The following is a 22,452-nucleotide window of genomic DNA, read 5'->3' as shown; positions in this document are numbered from 1 at the left end:
CAAATTGTCTTTCCCGTCAATGTAAGGTGACCCTCACAAGTTTCGTTGTAGAGTTCTAAAATTATCATCTTCACAAATCAGCATTTTAATAACTAATTTATGTGCAGTTTTCCACGAATATCAAATAGATCACTTCTTTCTCACATGCCGCTGTTTCACCTCACTCCGCCAAAGAATTCTTGAGAGACCGATTGGTATGCTGGGATTGGCAGTAATACATCAACCCTTTTATCGTTTGGAGCCAGTCAGTTCGGTGCGGGCCGTAGTGCTATTATGTCAGCACTATAAAAATTCGTTCAGGCGACCGGAAGGATACGCTGCTATTGATACCGCCAAATGAATCCAAATTTTTGTCCCCCTTCTTCTTTCACAAATTTTATACATATTCTGGTTTATCAAACTCTTTGCCCTTTTCACCTTTTTTCTAAAGAAACATTAATAATGTTCTTACCTGACTTCTCTTTTTTAGCAAGCATTGCATAAAAAATTACATTATAAGATAGAGTGTGACCAATCTCTTTTGTTGGTCTTGTACGTGACACGAACAATAAGAAAGACGCACTAAGAACAGGATGTCGCTATTGCGCTCAAGTTCAAAAGGCAAAACTTTAGGGTTACCTAATTTTTAAATGCCGTATTGTGCATTGCTCAGCTATTGAAACAGATAATTGGCCTTAATGGCGAATAGCTAGTTTTTGACTGCATCAGAGAGCGTAGGGAAAACAAAATGTCTGATTATTGTATAAAATTAAATTGAAAGCGTTGGTTGGGCATAATGAAGGCCTCTGGTCTGTATACGTAGTCACACAGCGTTTATGTAAGACGCAAACAGCGCCATGTGCGATGCGTGGCCGAGAACACCATATTTTTATAGTTACTTTTCGGAGCGGCCATCAAGTGACCTTAAGCCAAACACTAGCGCCTTTACCCCAGCTCTCAGCGAGAACATACGCGCACGAAGACAACATGGCATCTGGGCAATCTACCTAAATTTAAAGACACAACCGAGCTTTTTAGCAGTACACCCTTATTACAGGACCTCAATACATACTCCGGCAGTGGTTCATACACTCTGCAAGTTATATATTGCTACAGAAATCTTAGTGTTTGTACACACTTTCACTCAAGCTGTAACTTCTTCTGCACTGAAGTCTCATTACCATTTACTATAGCGAAGTGCCAAAGGCAGGTAGGCTGTCATACACTTGCTCCTTCAAACGCTAGCGAAGAACCAGTGCTCTTTTGAACGCCAACGGGGTCGGAGTGACCCCCATGGTCAGATCATATCGGTCGTGAAACGTGGAACAAAAAAAGGTTGAAAACCTATTGCCACTGACATTGACGCCAGTCGTGCAATTCAAGCGCGACTAGGTTAAAGGGACAAATAAAGAAAACCGGAAAAACTAGAGAATTTTTTTCAAATGCTCTTAGTTTTATATACGAAAAGGAAAAGTAAAAAATTCCGACCACATATTTCCACAGGGCGAACTCGAGTAAATGCGTCCCAGAGTCGGGGGGGTATCGCATGATTGTTGAATAATTTGGCATGATTTTGGAATGCCTAATTGCGATTTCGTCTTTATTATTTTTATTTATTGAATGAAGTAGAAGCATCGCCTTCAACGAGTGGTGGAACGCTCATGTGCTATCTAGTGCCTACATGTAAGGGGAGTTAAGTGAACGAACCATCGTGCTGCTTGAGCAGTCGGTTTTTACTAGCAGACGCAGCCTACGTCGCCTTCACAAGGAGAGAGAGAGGGGGGAACAAACAGTTGGCATGAGACGCAAGCATGCGCACGACACGTGAGGCGCGATCATGCGCAGTCGAAGTGTGAACTACGCCGACGCATGGCGCTTGACATGGTGGTACTGAGAAATGATCCGAATTTAAAAATTGACTGTACGGCTTATCTGGAAGTTCGCTAAACAGTTGAAGGCCTCATTTTTAAGTAGAATTTAATAATTTGTGGGCGTATGCTTTCTGGGCTTCTTCTTAGCTCAGTGAATTCACATTTGCGCGGTGGTTTCATGCATAACTTCTGGAGTTAATTTACTGGCTTATGTGTTGTTTACTGGTGCGACATTTCAGAACTGAACAAGTGCGCAGAATGTGTAGATAGCCGCACTTCTGACTGCTGATTGCTTTCGCTGGCACACGGCCGGCGTGCCCTCGCATTACGGTCACGGCGAATGTGGTGTGCTATATTATCAAGGAAACGCTCTACTCTTAGGTTGCCAAGGAGATTTTTTCAAAGGTGCTGTCTCACTGCACTGGTTTTTCTCGATTGACTAACGTTAGTATTTGAACTTTTGTGCTATTGTACTCGTGAATAGTTGCATCACAAGTTCTACATCTGCAAAGTATCTCGTGTGTATTGAAAGTAGCGTATTTGGCTAATAAACCATCTTGCATGTTTGCCCAATCTTTTTTGTTGGCCTTCCTTCTTTTCTCGTGAATTCAATCATCGATCTGGAAAAGCGCAATGAAATCGGGTAATCGAAAGCATGCGAAAGGTCAGCAATTGAAAAAAAAATCAATTTCGCGCCGTGTAGGTCAAATGCAAGACGTCGCTACTACATCCGGTTGTGAGGTTTTATTTTATTTTTTTTATGTTTTGCTAGCTATCAGTTGTCCCGTCAATGCTTACATACGAAGGCGACAACGTGCTGTCAACTACTTGATACATGGGCTTCCATGGAAGTTACGCTACTAGTTTACGTATACTTTTTATGTACGCTACCAGTTTACATATACCGGCGCGATGCCGGAGGCATCGCTTTTGTAGCGTGGATTGACACGTTCTGTGAGAGATGGCGCCACGCTACGTGAAGCACTGTAGCCTACTGTAGCCTACTGTAGCGTCGCGGACGCATTGGCTGCAGACATCAGCCAAACACCAAGATTTCTCTGCACAGTGACAGCAAACACTGTTGTCCGTATGTACTAGGACCAGGCCTGCTGTCGGAGGGGGGGGGGGGCTAGGGGCTCGTATTTTCTCTCAATATCTCTGGAGGGGTGTGTTTTCTCTAAAATAAATAATGAAAATAGTTTTTTTTTAAAACAGGCATTGTTTTCGGCTCCACCTCTTAAAAAAAGTTCGGCTACAGCCCTGACGAGTGCATAGTGTACTTACGGGGGGGCTGTTAATAGATAGGTGAGCCCTTGGCAACGTGCCCGAAAGTACGGTTCGTATAATTTCCGACGACCCTGCTTTGCCAGTGCACATTTTGTGCTCTCCTTCAGACTTGAAAATGGGACTGCCCACCATAGCTTTCAATTGTGGATTATAGGGACCTGGTTCGCTCTATTATAACATTGCGCTAGTCGATGAGGCGAACAATTGATCGTTCGGAGCGTTGGCAGGAGTGGAATACGCCAATTTTTTTTATTTAGACGATGGTCGCTAAAATTATCTCTCTACACATCACAAGACAACACCCCACATGCTTTGTGGAAGCTAACATGCGATTTGTCACCTGCTGTGTTGTTTTTATCTTGTAGTTACGTGTATCACACTCGTGTCAGTCTCGCATTACATCAAAAGTGCATATCTCTCAAAGTAATCAATGGCTCATTACTAAAAAGAATGCTGTTCACAAGTGCTAAGCGAATTTTTCCTGTGACAAGGTTGGATCCGTCAAAACTAAGAGAAAATTCTCGTCATGTATCCACGTGCTAAGTGTTTTACACAATTTTTTTTTCAGTGCAGCTTGATGCTACACTACTGGTTATGCTTTTTTGGGTTATTTAGTCTTTCTGTGGTCTCATAATTTTTTTACCTGTTCTTACAAGTCTAAATTTAATTGCACGGTTTCAGTGCGTGCTTTCTTTGTCGATATACAGTTGGAGCTTTCGAAATATAAAATTGTAAAGTAGAGTCACCTGAAAGCTACCACAGCATTTTATTTGCCAGAATAACACACGCCTGCACATGGGGGCAGTTTGCGAGGGCACGCCGAGTAAGAGCGTATCCAGGAGGTAGCACACCGGGCACGTGCCCTCCCCCTTCCCGAATCTTTTTGGGATTGGCTTATAGAGCGAAAAATGGCCATTTTAAGGGGGTGCTCTCCCGAAATTCAAATGGTCCCCTCCCCCTGTAAAACACTTCTGGCTACGTGCCTGACGCCGAACAATAATTGATTCCACGTTTAGATGTTACAGGCGGGGTAGGTGGTCACGCCTGCCGATACTCAAGCTGACAGAACTAAAAAAATAGAAAACAAATCCAGTTAATGTGCAAGCAGGCAGAGAGAGAAAGTTCCTAGACGGCAAGCAGTGCCATCCACCGCACAAACAATTAAATAGCGAAAACAATCATGCAGCGTGTCGTGTGGGTGTATTTGCAGGGACAACGAACCACTACCACCAAGCGCCATTTGATAAGTTAAAGCGCTACGACGGCGACGTGCAGCCTCGAACAAAAAAAACAACCCCGTACTCTTGACTAGCGTAGATAGGTGTTCTAGCGAGAGCATTACACGTCCGAAGTAAAGCCGTCTTTGTAAATAATTCAAAAACCAAAGTGCACTGCATTCTTGCTCAATTGTTTTCTGAAAAACTTCAGTAAATCGAGTTTAGTGTCATGAACGCTTTCCTTGTTCCCGTTTATGACAATATAGAACCTTATGGGCAATATATATATTTCTTCGTTAGACGGGGAAACTTGTAAAACCTGATTTTGCTAAAGCAAGTTTCAACTGTAGTTGTATCCTAATTTTCACGATTGCCTGTTGACTGGTGCGTACATTGAGTAATAATAATCTTGTTTCCATGCAGTTATTGGTATTGAATGCTTATTTTTTTTCTCGCTAGGCCAAAGCTTGTCTTTTTTTTTTACTCTATAACCGGCGCGCTGGTCTCCATTGGTCGTTGCGTACAAAGGCAGGCGTTTTTATGGCTGCCTTCGCTTTTCACCCGTATCCGTCAGTTCATATGATACTAAGTGCCTGTCAGGCACCGAGATTCGCCCAGCCGCTTCAAGTTGTTGTCTCAGCATGAGAATCTCGGCGTGCATTCACTGCATTATTAAGCATGTAGCTGCACAAAGGCACAAATTTTCAGTGGGGTTGAAGCTCAGGAAAAAAATTAAAAGAAAACCTCTCCCCCAGCGATAACGCACCTTTTGAGGCGGAGTGACATAGCTATCATGAACTAGGCAGCGCAAGTGTCTCGAATTTTATCGAGGGCGGCTTAGGACGCTGCATAGGCAAGTAAAGACAGGGTTGCGCTAGCACAGCTCGATTGCTTGCACAAGTCACTTATTCCATATAAAGAGCGGCGTAGGGCTGAGGGATGGCATAAATTTGCAACTGATTTGGGAGCCTAAATGTCAATAAGTATATCCAACGCTATTTTAGTTATATAAAAATATGAAAAATAAGAAAGCTAGACATGTTTTTTTTTGTTTGCGTCCCAGGCACAGAACCCAACAATTGAGAAAAATTTTGCATATTTTTTTCTCGAGAAAAATGTCTTAGTCTGTGTTTAGGAGATTTTTTGCGGTTCCAAAACAACATTGCGTCAGAGCAACCACTGAAGAACATAAATCCTATCTGCTCCCTATTGTTACTCGCCTAGTGAAACACACTGTCTATAAACATAGCAAGAATAGTGTCAAAATTTTGCAGAGAGCGTATTTACACCATACAAGGATGAACAAAAGCAAAAGTGCTTTTGTTTTGCTTTTGTGCGCAGATGTACTATCTAAATTTCATAAAAACAAAAATGTCGTTGGGCATAGATTACGGCCTTTCTTGTGAAGACTGTTACCGACTTTCCAACGCCATTCTCATCGTAACAGAGCAAGCAAACTTAAAGTCAGCTTGATGCGAAAAAAAAAAACGAGCGCCGTAAGACATGGACCTAGACAACAAGCACACTAGGCAGTCTATGCCCGCGTTTCATAGCGCTCGTTCGCTTCTGATCAAGTATGAACAAACTTGCCCAAACACACGTCTTGAAGTCAGCCATTGAGGCCCACTTCTTGTAAATTTATGCCACGTGCATAGAAGTTTAGCACTCTTCTTTCTAAGGAGCAACGTGTTGATAATCAAAAAAATAAATAAACAAATAAATAACATAAATAAAGTAAATAACGAAGAAGATGGCAAGTACACAAGCACCAGTACTAGCTTTTTTCGGTATGGCTAAGCGAATGTCCTCGTTTCTGTCTTCACAACAAACTATATTTGGCTGGCGAATATATAGTGCACATTGCGTACGTTCCTTTTCAAGAACCCATACCGTTGTCATCTTTGCTAGTATTTCTCACCGTGTTTGTGCTCGTTAAAAACGCAGGTACTACGCCATCATGTCTCCTTTGAGCTTCCGATGGACTCGCAAGCGTGGTCCCCACATCATCTTGGTCATTTGGCTGGTGGCTGCACTATTGTCTAGCGTCCAGTTTGTTCATGGCCGAGCCACACCTTTTACCTGGGCCGACGGCACCTACTACGACTGTCACGAAAATTGGGACGAGAGGGCGGGAAAGGTGAGAATCCGCTACTTATTTTGTGCTTCAGCTGCGTTGGGGTTCAATACGCCTTCCTTAAGGTCGATATGCTTAGTACTTTGCCTCCTTAGCGTATAAAGGTAGTGAATAATTACCAATTGACCACTGACTACATTCCTAAACGGACGCCTTCGAAATCGACGGCGTCATGGTAAGCTGGTTAGGAAACTTTGAGCTAGCGTTAGCAACTGTTTGTCCATCGGACATTTTTGAGCAAAGCCTGCTCGCCCCAGTGTTGCAGAGTTGTCACTTCAGAATGGGAATGAATCCGGAATTATTCCACATATACTCTACCCCGGAACGGAATATGAATAGAATGGTGACAGAGCTTAGAGAAATGGTAATGGGAATGGAATGAAGTGCGTTTTTCACAGAATGAAAGGGGAATGGAATTACATCCTTTTCTGAATGTAGAGCAGACTTTCGTCGACGTGCTGTTTTCCAGGCTTCAAACATATCAAGTCACACCATAGAATTTAACGTTAAAGAAGGGAATTAAAAAGACTTGGCTGATTGACAGCATTGTACACTTATAAGCAACGCACCTACTATTATCTGTCCTTATAGACTGTGTTGCTGCGAAGTTTATGTCTATCTTTCGCGTAACCACGGCTCTATGCCACGCTATTCATCATCTGGAACTATACAATGGCGGCATACTCCCCTTAAATCTGGTGATTGTTTTTTTCCTCTAGCGTGCGCCTCAGTCGTCTGCTGCCTCCCCATCCTTCACTTAGTTTGGCTTCTGCTTCTGCGCTCGTTGGTGACTTGGACACCTATTCAAAAACGTGCTTTTCTAGGTTGTGATGCGCATTGACGCTTGTGCGATGCTTGTGTTTACTGCAAGCTTTCGTGTACCAGCTTGCGCGCAGTTTCGCCATGTATTACCTCCCCCCCCCCCCTTTTTTATTTAGTATTGTCTGCCTTGTCTACACATATGGGTGCCTTTGCCAGAAAATTCTATCTCAAAGATCTGGGGCCGTATTCACAAATCTTTCTCTTGGCTGCGCATTTTCTTGGCAAAGATTTCTTTTTTATCAAGGGTGTACAATAGCAGTGTAATGAAATTAACCTATTCAACACTTAAGAGAGCGAGGAGGACGCTCGAAAGCTGGCAAAACAACAAGAAAAGAAAAAAAAAGTGTTTGCCGATGATAGCAACGTAGCACGCAAAGCGTCTAGCATCGAGAGTATACGATAATGATTTGTTGCATCTCAGCTTCCAGTTCCGCAAGTGTCTCAACAGTGCTTTCGCGCTGCCGCGTTGTAATAGACGTCAGGGTGTCCTGCGCTAAGCCAAGCGCTTGTCTTTCATCAATACCCGTAACAAAAATATATTTGTTCAGTGGCTTTAAGCAATATTCCGTGTGATTTCTCGTTAAGTACAAGTGAGCAACACTCCAGTTACACCACACGATGAAACTGCGCAAATATTGATGCAATCAATGTTTGGGATGTGCTCCAAATGTCTTCCCCTGTTTACACGGCCAGTTAAGTTATAATAAGCTGCGCTGCTACTCAACTAATTCAGAATAATCGAGCATGGTATAGGGGTAAATAAAAGGGAGTTTTGCAGCTACACGTAAATGTTGCCTTCTTTACAATATGCTTATTACAACACACTGCAGGGGCATTTTTCGTGCCCGTGGACGAATTCTGCGGAAATATAAAACAGCAGAAATCAAATGAAATCATGAGCGCAATTTCGCAGGTTCCATGCACCGCAGCATTTTGATAAAGCCGGAATGCGAGAACATGCATACGCTTACGCTTAGATATATGTGTCTACGTAAAACGAGGGAGACTCCTTGGGAGGTGTATCAGTGCTAATGCTTTTCAGAAAACACGGGGCAGTTATTTCGCCATACGGTGTTTGCATGAGTAAACAAAGCAAGGAACGTTCACGAGTTGTGGACTCAAGATACATTACCACACGCTCTAATAGAATGAAAAAAAATTAGGAGAGAGAGAGAAAGAGACGCCTTTAGCGCGACTCTCATATTGTGTCCGCGAAAGCCTGAAATCTAAGTGATCGTGATAATAAAGACAATTTTCTGGCCCAGCAGACATCATGAAAAGTTTCCCTAAAGCATTGTCGAATGCTTGGAGAGCATAAAAAAGCTAGGTTTGTGTTCAATGAGAACGCCAGCCACAGAGAAAGCAAGATAAAGTGGGACTGTTTTTATGTATGAGAATTAAAGCTAACTATGAGAGTTGTGAGTTGATTAGCGAAAGTTTTCTTAAGTGACGGTAATAGAAACAAACAGAGTATTCTTTTAGTGAAATTAACACTAGAGTGCTTATTTACATAGCTCGGCTCATTCACACCACAGTAATAAGCCATCTTAGGGCACCTAAGCTGGAAAATCGGCACAGCGCAACGAAATTCTAGACAATACATAAATGATGCAATTCTAAGCTGCCTAAGCTCCTTTGTGCAAACAATGTTTCTATTGACACTTGTAGACCAAATTCTATACCCCAAAAACACACCTCAAAAAGCCTTCAAAGTTTGCTGATCAGCACAGTTGCCGTACAGCAGTATTTTAGTCTGCTTGAAAAAAATTTAGTTCACTGCTGGGCAAAGGCTGTACACTAAGTATGTGAAGCTTGCTCCAGTGCTCTGTATGTATATCTTGCTGCTGGCCTCAACCACAATGTTTGTCCGCACATATGTGTTATTTCACAATTTATACTATGCCACTACAAAGTAATTATGTTTATGTGCGTGAAACAAGGACCACAATGAAAGACCATAAGAACATTGACCTTCACACACTTTAAAAATGCTAATAAACATAGTTTTCACCACTTATCTGAGTATAGTACTAGCGGTAATAAGCTCACAGTTCCTTCTATTTTCAAATTAGTTTCAAGTCGCCAGCTTCATTATTAGAGCATACCAGTAGCCCTTGTATAGTAAAACAGTGATAAAACACCTGAAAAAAGATAAGTGAATGCATGCTATAGCTACATATAAACTGATATGAATACTTTCGGTATTTTTATTAGGAAAGCTGCATAGAGGATACGTCATTTGCATTATACACAATTGCATTATGAAGAAACCTACCCGAGCGAACACTACTTTAAAAGTTAAAGTTACACAGTAAAAATAGAGAAGTAGACTGTTGAAGAAGGAACAGACAGTGGGATAACATTACACAAGTACTAAAACCTAGTGGGTGATATTCTAGGAGTAGGGATGATCTTCTTTTACCCAAATGAAAAAAAGTCCCCAGAGAAGCACTTCCCAGAGCTTATACACACACAAAATGATTGGTGCGACACAAATGCCTGTATACTAAATGAATATATCAGCTAAGTACACAGTTACTGCATCAATGGATTTACTTCTTTTACTACAAAGAATGCAAACACAGTTACCATTGTCGACCATGGATGCTGTTTTGGATGGCATTGAAATGCATAGTGACGCAAGCATTTTGATTAACACACATGTTAAAATCTGCAGCTCAAATTGATTGGCCCACTATACTACAACGTGCTTTAAATTAGTGTCATGGTTTGGTATCTTCCTTGCAAAGTTTACTTATAGCAGAATGCTCAAGTGCAAAGGAACTGCTGAATGATGCACTACTAAGAAAGTAAACTGCACCTGCACAGAATGTTACTATACAATTCAAACTGCTCCAGCCATCACAATGTGCTCTTTCTGCTGACGTGCACTTTAAGCAGAAGAACACAGTCACTGGCGGGCCCTTTCTACTTGTTGGTCTTTTGTGCTCTGTTCGTTAACACGGTACATGACCGTCGAGTACCTGACTCCTTGTTACTGCTGGAATCTAGAAAAATACAGATCATCGTTACAACCATGCTACATGCAAAAGTGTACAGTTGATAGGTATGAGCTCATATATACAGCGTTCGTATTTTCAGAAGCCGATGACGAGTATGAAGAAACAATACAAACGACAAGAAGTGTCAACAAATACACAAACAGTGAATACTGAAAATATATTTTATGATACAAGTGCATAACTACGAGGTTAATTTTGAAAGCATGATAATTCTGCCAGGCATAATAAGCAATAAATTATCTTCTACTTCGACCATACCCTAGATGCAAGGAGCCGATCACATATGAATCCACTAGGCCACACAAGTTAAAGTGTGTTACTAGAGAACAGCTAATGTTCACAACTTTAAAGATATCTAACCTAGCCACCTTCCTACAGCGTGCAGAAGCACATGGGCAGTCATGTAGACACAAAGCACTTGCGGATTATGGGAGTGCTTGTTGCTCACGTCTATAGTCCCAGATGAAAAAAAAAACCTTTATAAATGCACTTCAACTTAACTGTGGGAAATATTCCTACGCAACAAACACACTTTCAATCTGCATATTCATTTCAACAGGCTTCTACAGCTACCACCAACACTCACCAATAGTATTGATGCCCGTGTCATGCCAGACGGATATGATGCGTCTTGCCAGGACACCAAAGCAGCGCTCCATGACTTCGCTTGCACGAGTGCTGGCTGCACCGCACTGCTGCTCAAGTGGGCTAGCCATGGACAGGGATATGAGGAGTCATGACTTTGAAGCACAGCGAGATTGACCCTTATAATTTAAAATTATACACTTAGGTTAGGCACAATTTGCAGAAAATATTTATCACTATGCAATGGTTGGGAACATTTTTGGCTGAAATCAACAATCCACAGCACTGAATGAGAAGAGGCTACCTCATGCAAACGGTGCATTTACTGACCCTTTTCCGCCTTAGGGTTGTAGGACAGGTCTTCCTCCATGCAAGTTGTAAACGGCTAGGCAATTTTCACCTACTTACTGATTCATTTCAAAGCAGTTAATCCGCCGAGTAAGTGACAAGCTCGAGAGTTAAATAAGGAATTGAAGTAATTGTGATTGTCCAAAAGCACGCGCCTTTCAGCCTCACATGAATCGACTTTTCATACTAATATGCAGGCTTTACACTTTAAACGTTCTAAATTATCTTGTAGTTTAGTTTTATTGATGTTTGACTTGAATTGTGTGTGAGAATAATGCATGCATCCACTGCTAGCAACCGTGTTTGGATTTTCATTGTGTGGACACCAAGTGGTGGTTACCTAAAGCTATTCGCAAGTTTCCTCGCCCATAGGGGCTCATAGGGTGGTTCATTTTGGCGCCCACAAAGAGTATGGGAGTCGCTGAGCACATGTGTGGCCTGCACTGCAGTGCTTTTTTTTCTTCGGGATGACCCTACCCTTTTAGCAGTCGACTAATATGCGCCACCTCAACGTTTTGCCAACTCGGATACTATGCCTCACTGAAAGCTAAGAGCTCCTGAATGCTAAACACATCACTTGTGGCGTGAAAGCCAGTAACCCATCTGTCGTTTTGCAAGGCACCTGTTGTTGTGCACACGTCTCATGTCCGCCAGAAGCCACACGAAGTGAAATTCGCATATGACTTAGAAGGTTCTGTATAGGAATGTTAGCTTACTTTTCGTCTTCGCTCTAATCGTGCTGGTCTGCAAGACGTGCCTTTCGAGCGCTCACATTCGGGGACACAAGTAATCTGACTGTTCTTTAATGCTCCGTACGTGTGTGCCACGTTAACGTGGTGGTTACGATGTTCTTCTCTCACCCGAGGGTCACGTGTTCGATCCAAGCCGTGGTGGTTGCTTTGCGATGTAGGTGGAATTCTAGAGGCCGGGTACCATGCGATGTCCGTGCACGCTGTCCGTGCAGGTTACTAAAGGCGTGCTTCACGATCATTACGTGGTTTGTCAAGCAAAACCCCAAATAGTGTTACAACATTCTATATTTCCTTTCACGTCCTCTGTTTTGAGCGAATACTTACCGATGTGTGGTTTTACTAAGTTTTCGATGTGCCGATATTTTTGACACCTTAAAAATATATGCCACAATACTATAGCACTTATTTTTATTCGCTAGTGCACCTGCTTGTCGTTGGATAGGGAAAGTACATATATAAATTCAGTGCTACTGCTTTATGGTGTGGCACTTTAGTTTTCAGGGCCATTGTAGCTTAGCAGGCAATTCACGACGCTTAAAGTACATCATAGTGATGTGCATGCAGCGGCTTCTCTTACACAGGCAAGCGCAAAGGCTTTTGCATTAATAAATATAGTATTATTTTTTTATTGCTGCAAGCAGTAAAACTACCTATATGCATGCCCAGGCAAAATCTAAATCAGTTCGCTTAGGCCCATGCCAAAGGTGCTGCGTTTTTTTTTTTCGCATACTAAACATGGAGCTTCCCCTACACCACGCATCATGAATGTATGGTGGTTTCACTAGTGAATCTCATAGCTGTTTTGTAAACTTCATGCAATAATCAAAGCATAGAATTTACAAAAAAAATCACTGCATTTCAAGCTGCTTGAAGATAATTATGGGGCGAAGCTTTCGGAGGTGATTATTGTGAATAAAGTTGAGATAGTACTGAGATTTATTGTGGTTGTGATACTTATATAATTTGTTATTCAAAGAGATAGTGCTGACACCGATTGTGATATAGCGGTGATTCTTCTTTATATCTGATATGAGGTTCCGAGTTCCGGGTTACGTTTTGACTTCATAATCACAGCTTCATTAGCTATCGTCTTTGGTGTAGAATTTTTTGTCGGTATTGCCGCCTTGCATCCGCTTCAAGTTGTCTCAACTGCGTGTCAGCTTGGCATTTTTCCCGCTTAGTCTTTGCTTCCATAGCCCTAGTCTGTGGTGTAGAGCTTTGTTGTCGCCGTCGCCGCTTTGCATCCGCTTTCTTCTCTTTTGTCTCCACGGTAGCTTCCCATCGACGGCGACGCTGATAGTCAGCACGTCGCGCTTTTCTGCGTTCGTCTTCGTTCATATGAGAGAAGAGAATGTGTGGTATGGAACGTGGTTATATATATACATAGCGTTGACAGCAGGGCCATCACCTCTACAATTGACCACAGCGCCCTCTGTTGCTTATAAGTTGAAGGTTACATGCGAAACAGTTACCATCAACGCCCTCTGTTGCTTAAAGTTGAAGGTTACATGATGTTACGGACAGACGGGAGACAGCGGACATCGTGAGGTCTTAAGGAGCTTCGCCCCTAAAAAAATCTTTATTGAGCATGAGCCACCAGATGAACTAAATATTACACAGTAATGCCACTATCATATGCACACGTTTTTCAAGTAATACAAACCTTGAGAATGCCTCACAGATGCAGGAGCACTACGTTCCGCTGCAGTTTGCGTTCGTGACAAGTTCTTGTAGTAAGGCCACTGAGGCAAACATTGAGAAGTATCAGCTGATGATTTCAGTCACTTCCTTGCAGGATTCTTTATCTGCGGGTCTGCATAGAAAGAAAAACGAATTGTAACTTCATTAACGAATATTACTTCCAGGAATACCTTTAATATATAAGTATTTTTTACAACACAACATGCCAAGTGCTTCATTCACAAACTTATGTATTTCTAAAAAATAACCTAAGCAGCTTGTTCCCGCTACGCTGACCACAACTGTGGAGCTTGAGTTCATTCAAGTCATGTTATACGGGTGCAGGGTTTTGACGAACCTCTACCCGATCATAAAGGCGAACATAAACTAGGGCTTGACACAAACAAAACCATAAATGCACAGTAATGTTAGTGCTACTTCAACACGCTGTCGCAAGCTCTACTTCATTTTTTCAATAAATGCCTTCATTGTCCTCATAAAAATAATGAAAGGTTGCACACAAATCAGATATTCTCATTTTATTACCTATTGCTACAGAAGTAGACGGTGTTGACAAAGTGCGCGCTGCACTCTTGCTACAGAAGTAGTTGGTGTTGACAAAGCGCGTGCTGCACACGTGTGCGTCTTGCCGAATCTCAACTTCATAATCCATTATTTTTTTCCTCGCTGCATCTCTTGGCAAGGCGTGGAGGCTGACTCTTGTCGACGCTCTGTTTGTACAATGCGGCATGCAGCAAGTTCGATTGCTTTTGAAGCTTTTAAATTTGGTCATTTCATGCCAACTTCTGGAATTAGGAGAAAGAGAGAGAGAGATAAATAGAGATGAAAGGCAGGGAGGTTAACCAAGCTTGGCTCGGTTGGCTACCCTACACTTGGGGTGGGGGAAAAGGAGAATCATAGAGCGGAAAGAGACAGAAAAGAAGAGGAGTAAGAAAGAGAAGCATAAATAGTCAGCTCGAGACTACACAGCACGGCCTCGCACTGTTCTTTCACAAGCGGTCGTGAAGTTTGGTGGTCCTTAAAAAGAACAAGAGGGCTTTCGTGGCTTTGCGCGTATGGGAAGCCGTCGGCCAAGGTCCCAGGATCTTCTCTTCTGTAAGCGGCCGTGAATCCAGCTGACAGAGCTTGGCTTCCATAATACGTCGTTCGGTCTGGTATGCAGGGCAATGAATTAGGAGGGGGTGAGATAATAAAGACTCGAAGAAGCAAAAAGCAAACGTACCCTTGGAGTGCCGCTGTACCGCCGCTACTCCGATACTCTCTAAAAAATTACGCTGGTGGCCGCGGGGTGGCGTGACAGTCCACGGAACTTGCGAATGCATTACAAAAGTAGTAACTTGCCATTAGGCAGTTTTTTACTCTAGAAGCTCACAGGCAGATCACAGTTCATCTAAATGATGCTGCCATGCATGCTTCCAGGCCACTTGCAGGTCTGCTGGATCATAACAGTCCCACAAGTGATAGAGACTTGCATATTTAGAGAGCAAGAGTCATTCCTATTTCTATAGAGGTGCTCGAAGTGATGAGGAGGCTTGATGTCACAGTGCGTGCCACCAACGTATTTCAGGACCTTACCAAACTCTAATTTCTATGATGAGGCAATGACCAAATATTTGGAAAACATCATTAAAACCACTCAGTTCTAATACTTCTATGAATAAAGCACAGAGCTATCACTTCGTCAAAGTGATAAAATCAAATATATTCACTTTGAAACAAACTGAAGCCCCGTGTAGGCTTTACATACCGCAATATATATGACCTAGTGAAGTATAGTGCTGCCCCAGCGGCAATCCTCTATCAAACATTTTTTTCCGAATAACATGAATTTTTAAAGTGCAACCTTGCTCCTGGAAAATAAATTTACTTTAACATTTTCAATAATCAAACGTAGTAAATGGAGAGGCCCGTAATATTAATTAAACAAGAGCTCGCTTGTATCCCATCAAAAAATTTTGATGTATTTACCCCCTCTCTCTATAATAGATGTGTGTATACAAATGTAGGAGTAAATTTTTTATACTTGAACTTAACATTGGGAAATAGTACATCTGCCGGGCTTAAAAACTTTTACATGTTATAGCACTACGCGATTTGCAACTAATTTAGTTTCGCAAGTTCCATTCACCGGTGGCAGAACATTTATTACCCGTCAGTGTTATCGGGGATCAAGTGTGGTCAGGGTTCAACAGGCAAAGAACGTCTGTAGGCTGGAAGCTGCCAAAGACATAGAAATGAAGTGCAAGCCAGGCGTGCTCGTCTACTGGTAATGTTAAATAACAGGCCATAGGTCGCTGTTGTCAAGGATCTAGTGCCCCACAAAACGACGGGAAGATAGAATCGACAGCCTGTAGTTAGCCGGTACTGGTCTACAACTTCATCCAAAGCAAGGCACCAGTGAAATTTTGCTCTCTCTGAAGGCAGGAGGAAAGCTTAATGTTCACGGGTTGTCGCTGGCAGGTACTGAAGAGTTCCCCGAAGAGCAGTTTAGGCATGCTGCCAAAGCAACATGATCTACATGAAAATGTAGCATCTTGCGATTTCGGCTCGACAGATCACGGTGCTTGGAATATGGTTCTCACAAAAAAACTAAGTGACGAGGTATTATGCAAAAATGCTAAGCTCCACTACCGCAACTTCGCATGGCAAAACAGTCATCAAAGCTGTCTTTAAATTTCCTCTCACACGAGCACAACCTCTTCAGAAGTCTTGTAAACGTCCACACAGCACTACTGTTCACAACGAACATTGTTTCACTCACTAACATTGGACTGCTCACAATAGAAGCGCATGGGCTAACCAGTGGCGAAGCAGAAACCCAACACAGTGCGTGGTTCATACGTTACCGTACAAACTGGGGGTCTCTCATGTAACGTGCCAAAGTGCTGTCAATCAGAAAAGTCACGCAGCAGCCAACTGAGAGAGTACAAAGCGAAGCGAGCGAACAGTTACCAGCGCACACACATTGCAGCCTTTTCGAGTGCTAGATATCATTGATGCATAGGCTCTGATCCCGCTGGATAAACACACCGAGGTACAGGCTTCGCTACGCGTCACCGTACACCAATACACCGCTTAATAGCACCGAAAAAGCAGTGGTAATCATAACACATTCAGACGAACGCTTATAGAACTCAAGCGACAGGCTTTTTTTTTAATAAAGTTCGAACTTACTACTATGCTGTTTACCACGCCATAATGTTTTCGACAACTACGCAGCAAGTAAGAAAGCGCTTAGAAAGTACTTGCGCATTTTTCACGGTGAGACAAAATTTGTTCTTATTTGCTGCGAAGGGGAGGATATGGCGAACACGACAGTGGTTATTGATGAAAGAAGTGTTTTGGCAACGTCATAAGATTACCTGATGTAGAGAGTACTGCTTCACAACAAATCAAAAGCTGCGCTTGTGGGCAAAGCCATCGTCTGCTCGCGTTTGTCGTCTGCTTCGATAAGATCATGTGGTGGGGGTTTCACCTTCGCGACACAACATTCCCATTTAAGGTGGTCGCTTGCTCGCGCAGAATACAAATCAGTGGCTGACTTCACCTTTGAATGATATTCTTCCGCCATTTTAAAGGGCTCGTAATTGTCAAAGGGATGAATTCAGCCAAGATTTGCTCGAGAATTATGAGGGTTTGCACATGTCCGGTGTCATTCGTAATTACTGGAGCCATTGCGTCTTAACCGCTTGCATTATTAACACGTCTCGCATAGATTACCTGGCATTTGTGGGTGGAAAAAGCTTGATTTGTTGGTTCTTTTATGCGTAATCACGCACAACCTTATTACGCTTCGGTTTGCAAAGTGCGTGCCCGTTTCAGATCGTCCCAAAGTGAATCGGCAGCTGTACTTTAGAAATCGTGCCCAATACAGTTGGAACCAATTAAAGTGTACGAAAGTACAACCACAGAACAGTCTTTACGAACGACCAAGTGAAAAGTTCCATTCCTTTTTATTTGCAATAGCGCAGATAATGTACTCCTATTCGCCTTGATAGTTTCCGTCAATGTGACAAGCATCATGAGTTGTATTTTTAATTTGATGATGTGGGTCGCAACACAACGACATGACAAATAAAGGTTGACATTATGTCGTTCCGTGTTCAAATTCACCGACCATTCACATAGAAACTTAATTTTAATTCAACCAGAAGTCTTTGCATGCATAATTTTACACTAATGATACCCTATAGAATTCTTTATTACTTCAACTCCTAGCTTATTAGACGATTGTGGCTGTCAATACTGTTCATTTAATACAATAGAAACAGCATACGAGACTCTAAGCGCACAAATGAATAAAAACGCACCAGAAGTCATCAGGCCGCCCAAAATAGCAGTGTATTAACTCAAAATCAGCCACAGCACTCAGGTATCCCACCACGTATGCAGGTTCTATGTAGCCACAATGTACGTAAAAGTGGCCCGGACCACTCTTAGAATTTTCTTCTAGCCACGCTCTTTTTACGAAAAATTTTGCTTCGTGAATCCACTGAGGAGCACTCTTCGGTTACATAAGGAAATGTAGCAACTACATCATTATCGCTGGCTTGTTGCTGGGCAATAGCAGCGTGCTTTAGTGAAGCAGCCGATGTGACAACGATGGCTTCTTACGACTTTTTTTTTCACATCCTGAATCGACTTAATTGACAAAACTTCTCTTGCGTGAACATTGAATCGTATGTGAGTTTCGTTAATGCGGCCCCTGTATTTCAACGCAGCACACATTGGTACACGATGAACTGTGTGCTGTGCGAACTGCATGTGTGAGGAACTGTTGTACATAATTAACTATAGAGAGGGAGATAGAATAAACATTTGAAAAGATTGGTTTGGGTAGCCAGCCGAAACAGAAAATACTAGGTAACCAAGGTGGCGCCTCCCCGAGTCTGTACGTGACGATTCGCCATGCCATCATTTTAGCAAAAATGCATTTAAGCCTCCACTATATTCAAAGAACATTAGCTTAAGTATGCACTCTTGGGGAGAAGGCCTGCTTTTTCACTGACTAAATACTAACCGTTTACTTGCCACAAAAACACTAACATACATTAAATGAAGATAATAAAATGCTGATTAGTGAAACCCGCTACTTCGCAACGTAGTTCGTGGATAGTGCTGACTGAAATAAATAATAAATTGCTGAATTTTAGTTATTGGGATTTTATATGTGCATGCACATTGCCATATTGAGACGATTCACTTACAGAAATACATGTAGGATATTAAGCTGAGTGAATTGTTCACGTATATTGATGGGAAACTACTAATTACTTAATGTAATCACCATGACAAGTACGCATAGCAGCAACATACATGGAGGCATGAATGAGTCATAGACGAGAACATACACGGAAATGCGTATATAGAATATCAAGACTTCACCAGTATCTTATACTGTAGCAGCCGTTTCAAGGCTATTTATGCCCCTACTTTAGAATAACACACTGTGTACTGCTTAGCAGTCACAAAATTTAGAAAAAGAATGGACGTTCTGTACACATCATCATATTGTATATATGTGCGTCCTCACAGAGCATGAACATTTCATTCCAAACTGATGGACAAATAAGATTGATCTGAATTTTTCCTAATTGTGTCATATTACTGCAAGATATGCGGTGGTGTTTACGAGAGAACCAGCGACGTATGTGGCTTAGTAGTTACATAGCCCCTCAAAGCAGTGCTGCAACACTCACAAGCAATTTCGGCTACTTGCGCGCGCTATACACAGACGTGAATCTAGCTGTACAACTATTTCACGAAGCCTTGATTGATTTAATTAAAGTCACCTACAATTAAAAGAACAACAAGCCTTAGTTACTGCTAAAGTGTAATATTGAATTACTGCACCAAATTTCTAACTAAAGGCTAAAAATTTTATCAAGAAACAAAAACGAAGTATATACTTTGTCGATATTTATATACTAACTCAATGACCATATATGCTTTCTGTAAAATGCAACTAGTATAAAGACACTAAAAAATGATAGATCAGTTTAGCACTGACGTGAATCGGTGTGGCACTGTTTGTAAGAATTGCATACTCTTTCAACACAGCGTGTGTCTGGAGCCTTCAACTTCACCCAAGTTTTCGTTTTATTATGAAATTATGCTCTTGAGACAGTTACAAACATTCTCCTGGCAAGACTTTCGGTATCTCAAAAGATGTCATGGTACAGCAATTTGGTAAACTGTAGACATGTCGTAGCACGGACAGTATACAATATTGGGGAATAATGTTTACTGCTTAATAAAAGATCTGCAAGCTCTGCTTCACTTTTTGAATAACAATTTTGTACATACATTGATGACAAAACAAAGATTTTTTTCCAACAGTCAGTACAGTGAGCTTTTTTTGTGCTACACAGATAATCGAATGATGCATTGTTCGCCTAAAAAACGCTTTCCATTCTATGGAGAACTCTGAGAGCAGCAGCCGTCCAAACTAGTGAAATTATACCGAATTCAGGAAATATTTTACGTTCACCTGCATGCATCCGCCCAGTTCTACAGCTAGTACTTAAGTATATAGCAACGGCCGATTATTTATGTCGGCGTTTCTTCTTATCTTGCTGTTCGTACAATAGGAGGATAATATTTGCGTGTCTCGGAGCATTACCACGAAATATGCCACGTGCTTTGGGCTTTGTGCGCATTCGCATGCCGAATGGTGCGTAATTGGCGGGATGTACGGAACTTGATGTCATTTGGGTAAACCAACATCCACTTTCATAAAGTGCATCACTCATGTTCGGATTTTACATAAATGAAAACACATCTGGTATTAACAAGCATTGTTTATCAATGTTTTATTACAGCTATTACCACCAGCGTTTTTCGTAATATTGTGCACGCACGGTCCAGCCATCTTATACAATGCAAAACGCCGCGATGCTACTTGCCACGTTGTAAACAAAGTCGGAAGAGATTGCCCATCACTGGAAAATGTGTCTGCTGGCCTTTACTTAGACAACATATATTTTTTACAGCGAAAGCTGTTCTGAGATAAGAACTCAAGTCGCGTGCAGTTGTTCGCCACCGCCACCGCCACCGGTGTCCACACCAACATTGCACAAAATTGAAAAAAAAACCTAGCATCAAAGACAGAGTGGGGCTCAAACCCGGGTCGACTAAGTTCCAGCGCAGTATTCTACCAATGAGCTACGCCGGTGCTTGTGAATTGTAGGCAAACTTACCTTAGGCACGCTTGACCTCTGGAAAGCAATCACAAAATTACGACTTAAAAAGCATTTTCAAATTGGCGAAAGAGCAACGAGTCGTCACACAATGCGAATAGCATACCAGGTGGACCGTCCAGTGCTCCAACCTATTACAAAGCGTAATCTTGTTCCCATATTGACTGTGACGCAAACCCACTTCAGCCATAATTTCTCACCGTCGTTAGCCGCTGCTTCAGCAATTGGCACAAAATTCTTTGAAAGGGTTTAGAGGCTACCACGCCTTCAAATGAATGTCAAAAAGTAGTATAGTGAATGCTGGCCTACTACCAAAAAAATTCATGTTAACGCCCTAGTGGGTATCAAGCAAGTGTGCTTGTAGTAGTTACCCAATAAGTGTTTTGAAAAGGCTCTGAAAGGCCGCTGTTCTAGCTTCCGCTGTCACTGTGCTGCGCCTTGCGCGCAGGCCTGGTGTTTTTTTTTTTCAGAAATAAAGTGGTTTTTTGGCGTTGCGTGCAACTCACTGACCAGGGAATCGTAACGCTTGCTTGTCATCCTTGTCATAACGAGCGTGTCAAAACTGTTGTAAACGTGGTACATCTGCTGCTCAACTTGAGCAATAAATTGTACTAATGTTTTGAACTCATAGCTTCAATTGCACCAAAACAGACAACAGACGACACAAGCAAGTGCCTTCTGTTACTCGACAGAACACCAGACACAATGTATCGCAATATATACCTCGATACGTTTCTATCAGAATTTCGTTCGCTCTACATCAAGCGGCACATGTGGCACATGAGACTCCTAAATTGAAACCTCAAAATGGTACACGTGCAAGAACGTGATGAAGTAGAATACAACATAAACTTGGCTCCTTGAGATCACTCTGGACGGGAGCGCTCAGCTAAGGCTGCGGTGAGGACAATATTTTGCCCTGACTCGCCAGCGAAATCCGGAAGGGGAAGGTACTAACAAAAACACACGGCTCAATGCGTCCGCAATAATGTTTAGCTTTCCTTGATTTTAGGGAACTTCAATGTCGTGCTGTTGTAGTATCATTCTGCGCCTCACTAACCGGGCACATTTTTGCGACATTGTATATAACCGGGTTAAAGGACAGTGGTTCGTTTCGACCACAAACTTTGATCCGGAGACATTACAGGCTAGTTTTTGAACAGCCCACACGAGTGTAACAAACGAGCGCTCCGAAAAAGCGCGCGCCGTCGAATTCTGGTGACAGTCACGATACCAAGCATCAGAGAGACACCTCAAGGTCAATGCTGAAAAAGAAAAGAAGCATTCAAAGACTCCCGAGGCGCGCCGTTTCTCCACTTCGGAAGCGCAGTTTCGCCGACCAACCACCTCTCATCGGCCGCTGAGGAAGCCCTTGAAAGATCTGGAAGGAAAGGAGCGTGGTGATGTAGAGGTACATCACCAGTCCTGGACGGTTCTCGAAACGTCTCGCTTTTTCCCCAGCCTTGGCTGTGAATCGCGCCGATAAAACGATTGGAATTTTCTGGAATCCAGCGCGAAAGGCATTTAAGCGAGC

At 42.4% G+C, this 22,452-nt stretch overlaps 1 protein-coding gene across 1 annotated transcript in view; it reads left to right on the top strand.

Annotated features, from left to right (window-relative positions):
* Positions 1 to 22,452, top strand: part of LOC119162003 (RYamide receptor-like) — a 189,754-nt gene that overhangs the window by 102,222 nt on the left and 65,080 nt on the right. Inside the window, exon 2 of the mRNA XM_075876711.1 lies at positions 6,299 to 6,491. Within this exon, the coding sequence (XP_075732826.1) occupies positions 6,299 to 6,491 (193 nt within the window). The remainder of the gene's footprint in view (positions 1 to 6,298; positions 6,492 to 22,452) is intronic.

Source organism: Rhipicephalus microplus, chromosome X, assembly GCF_043290135.1.
Source record: "Rhipicephalus microplus isolate Deutch F79 chromosome X, USDA_Rmic, whole genome shotgun sequence".
Lineage (NCBI taxonomy): Eukaryota > Metazoa > Arthropoda > Arachnida > Ixodida > Ixodidae > Rhipicephalus > Rhipicephalus microplus.
Note: the sequence above shows the minus strand (reverse complement) of the source record. Positions and strands in the feature narration are given on the sequence as shown.